The sequence below is a fragment of the Calidris pugnax genome, unplaced genomic scaffold (assembly GCF_001431845.1).
Source record: "Calidris pugnax isolate Ruff unplaced genomic scaffold, ASM143184v1 scaffold2362, whole genome shotgun sequence".
Classification (NCBI taxonomy): domain Eukaryota; kingdom Metazoa; phylum Chordata; class Aves; order Charadriiformes; family Scolopacidae; genus Calidris; species Calidris pugnax.
In genome coordinates, this window is record NW_015092584.1 from 3,680 (window position 1) to 6,851 (window position 3,172).

The 3,172-nt window shown below is 57.3% G+C and overlaps 1 protein-coding gene across 3 annotated transcripts in view; it reads left to right on the forward strand.

The window, feature by feature from the left end:
* The window catches only part of LOC106900525, a 6,660-nt gene extending 3,538 nt beyond the window's left edge, over positions 1–3,122 (forward strand). The window contains exons 3-5 of one of the 3 annotated variants that reach the window (XM_014962615.1): positions 117–170; positions 584–761; positions 1,168–3,122. In XM_014962615.1, the coding sequence (XP_014818101.1) occupies positions 117–170; positions 584–761; positions 1,168–1,276 (341 nt within the window). In that variant the 3' untranslated portion in view covers positions 1,277–3,122. The remainder of the gene's footprint in view (positions 1–116; positions 171–583; positions 762–1,167) is intronic. The other 2 variants (XM_014962617.1, XM_014962614.1) reach the window with 2 other exon arrangements.
* Positions 3,123–3,172: the final 50 nt, after the last annotated feature.

Sequence of the window (3,172 nt, forward strand, 5' to 3'; positions counted from 1 at the left end):
GAGCCCTTCCCTGAGTGCCCCTGGGCAGGGGCTTGGAGGGAACAGCCCCGTCCTCCTGCATCCTCTGGGCCTGAGCCCTGCTGAGGCTTGACCTGTCCTCTCTCCTTTTTTGACAGTGCTGTCAGAGCCCAGAAAAGCCAAAGTATACGACATTTCTCGGTCAAACTCAGGTACTGAGCAGAGCTGCTGGGGTCCCTAAGTGGGAGACACGTCCCCAAAGCTGGGAGGGGCTGCTGGAGAAAAGGCAGAAGGGAAGAGCAAGGCTGCAGCATCTCCTGCGAGACGTCCCCTCATGGTGTGGGAGCTGGCCTGGGGGGAGGAAGGCAGGGAGGGAGAGTTGGGGCTGTCACTGCCGGCTGCAGGGACGGGTTGTGTGCGTGTCCACCAAAGGAGCCACTGGTCAAGCAGCTGCGCTTCGCCCCGTGCTCTCCTTCTGGCCCTTGGAGTTGGGTTCAGTGGGACACCCTGGTGCCTCCAGGCGCCAGCCCTGGGGGGACACAGAGACCTTCCTGGACATATCCAACGTGCTGCAAGCCCAGCGGTGGTGCACAGGACGGGCTAACGTTCCCAATTGCTCCTCCAGATGACATCAGACAGGAAATAACTGCTGTTCCATTAACCAAGAGCACGGCAAAGATTATCAATCCAGAAGATGTCCAAATGAGGTTGATCATTGGCACAGTAGTAGCCCTTGGTTTCCTGCCCTTGGCAATGGTCATCTGCTGTATTGCCATTCTCAAGTGGTGGAGAAAGAAAATGAGGTGAGTTCTGGTCTCAGTGTCAGCCTCTGCCGCTGTCAGGTGCCTTGGTTGGCCTCAGCTCCTGGGCCACCTTCTGGGGACCCCACTCTGCCTGGAGCCAGCCTTAGCGCTGACCCTTCCTGGACAAGAGCAGCCCCAGGAGCAATGGGCACAGGCCTAGCCAGGTGAGGAGGAGAAGGAGCAGGCCGTGGGATGGCCCTGGGAAGCCAGAGGCGCAGTAGTACCCGCTCCTACCCCGGGAACCTGCCCAGAGGAGTCCCCCTGCTCGGTGGTGCCAGGAGGAGCAGGTGTCCACCAGGGCCAAACCATTCATGGGGGTCAGCCCTGCCAGCGCCAGACCGGCCGTGGAGGACGGTCCCTGTGTCCCACCTGCAGCTGGGGCCTCAGCAGCCTTCTCTCTCCACAGGGACACCTCTGCAGCTTCAGAGGTCGGGATGGAAGCCGGCAGTCACCCCCAGCACCCAGAAAAACCGTCCAGCCGCCCTGACACCCCAGGAACCCCAACCCAACACTAGGAGCTGCCTCTCCAGCATGCGTCACCGGCACGGCCACCCTCCCCGGAGCCCTCTTGCCCTGACAGCCCAAAATCCCCAACTAGTGCTGAGGGTCTTCCAGTGTTCCTGCAGGGACCGTTCTCACCAGGGCCTCTACACCCAACAGCTCCGGCTGCGGAGATTGACTCAGGGAGCTCCTCTGGGATCCCCCACACCTTGCAGGGTAGGAGACCAGACCCTTGCCCGCAGCGCCATGCCTTTGGCTCTGGCCGCCACCCCAAGGTCAGCCCGCGGCTCCCTAGGGGTCACTGCTTCTCCCGCTGGTCACTGCTCCCCAGGTGGGCTCAGCTCTGGGAGAGGCTGGCCAGGGTGGCCGGGCTCCAGCAGTCCGTTGCCCATGCAGTGGCTGGTGCCCCCGCTCCTGGAGGGCTGCCTCACCATTGCTCACCACTGTCTGCCCAGAGACAGGGACGCCGTGCTCAGGTCCTGATCCTGTCTCACAAGGTTGTCACTCGGTCTGTGCCGTGTGGCCATGGCCACTCCACTTGGTAGGAGCCACGCTTCCTCCTGCTCCTACTAAGTGAGAAACATGACACTAAAACATGTGAGAAAACAGGATGTCTCAAATCTTGATTGCTGCAAGATATCTACCACCTGTCTACATGATAGAACATCAAAGGAGGGACATCCTTGGATCTCAAAGACGCTATAGCTTGTTTGCACCAAGAAACTCCTCTGCAGCTCATCTGCCGTGTAGGCCCCAGCACTGCCCAGGGGCAGAGGCAAGGGGGGCTCACACAGCAACCATGTGGGACAATAATTGGACAACCATAGGTCACTGTCATGTTGATTGGTGAAACCATGAGTTGAAAGTGACAATAAATTACTGATGCCCCTCGCTGCAAATGGGACCCTCACCACCATTGATCCTCATCATCGTTACAACTCAAGAGACCTCAGAATCCCGGATCAATGGGACGCTCTTGACTCCGAAGGACCTTTAAGTCATTGCACTAAGGCGGACTGAAGGAAACCAAAGCGGACCTGGTGGCAACCTTTCCTGCTTCGCTGTGTAATACTGCTTCTCTTTTCATTCTTTCCTTTACCTCTGCCTTCTCTATATCTCCATTAAGCATTATTTTAAGGAAACAGTAGGAAAGCTACAGCAAACAGCATCTGACCTCGTTTGTGTCTTAATCGCATGTTCCGAATAATTTTGAACCCCTCCCGGACCAATCAGACCAGGACCTTGCATCCTCCTCCCATCCTGCTGCTCCCGCAGGACTTCTGGCACCAGGGTGCCCCCGATGTCCCCATCCCCGGTGCCCACCATCAGTGCTGGGATTCGGACAATACCTGGGGCTCTGTCCCCTTGTGCAAGGAGGAGCTAGAGTTTGTCTTCTGTATCGTTGCTATCCTGACTGTTTCCCCACCATTCTTCTACTCTTACAACCACCTCTGGGTCAAACAGCTTCTCCTGGGGGAGAGCTTTTGCGGTCCCTCAATAAGAATTCTTCGCTCACCATCGAGGGCTACAAAAATGATGAGGGACCGGAGCATCTCCCTGCTGAGGAAAGGCTGAGGGATGAGGGGCTTTTCAGCCTGGAGAAGAGCAGACTGAGAGGGAACCTCATCAATGCTGAGCAATAGCTAAAGGGTGGGTTTCAGGAGGATGGGGCCAGACTCTTCTCAGTGGTGCCTGGGGACAGGACGCGGGGCAACAGGTACAACAGGGGAAATTCCTTCTCAACATGAGGAGAACCTTCTTTCCTGAGAACCTTCTTTCCTGCACAGGCCCAGAAGCCCAGGCCTTCCATCTCACTTTCTTGGGTGTCTTGGAGAAGTACCGTCTCATCAAGCTCTCAATAATTCAAGAACCTTCTTTCCTGCACAGGCCCAGAAGCCCAGGCCTTCCAT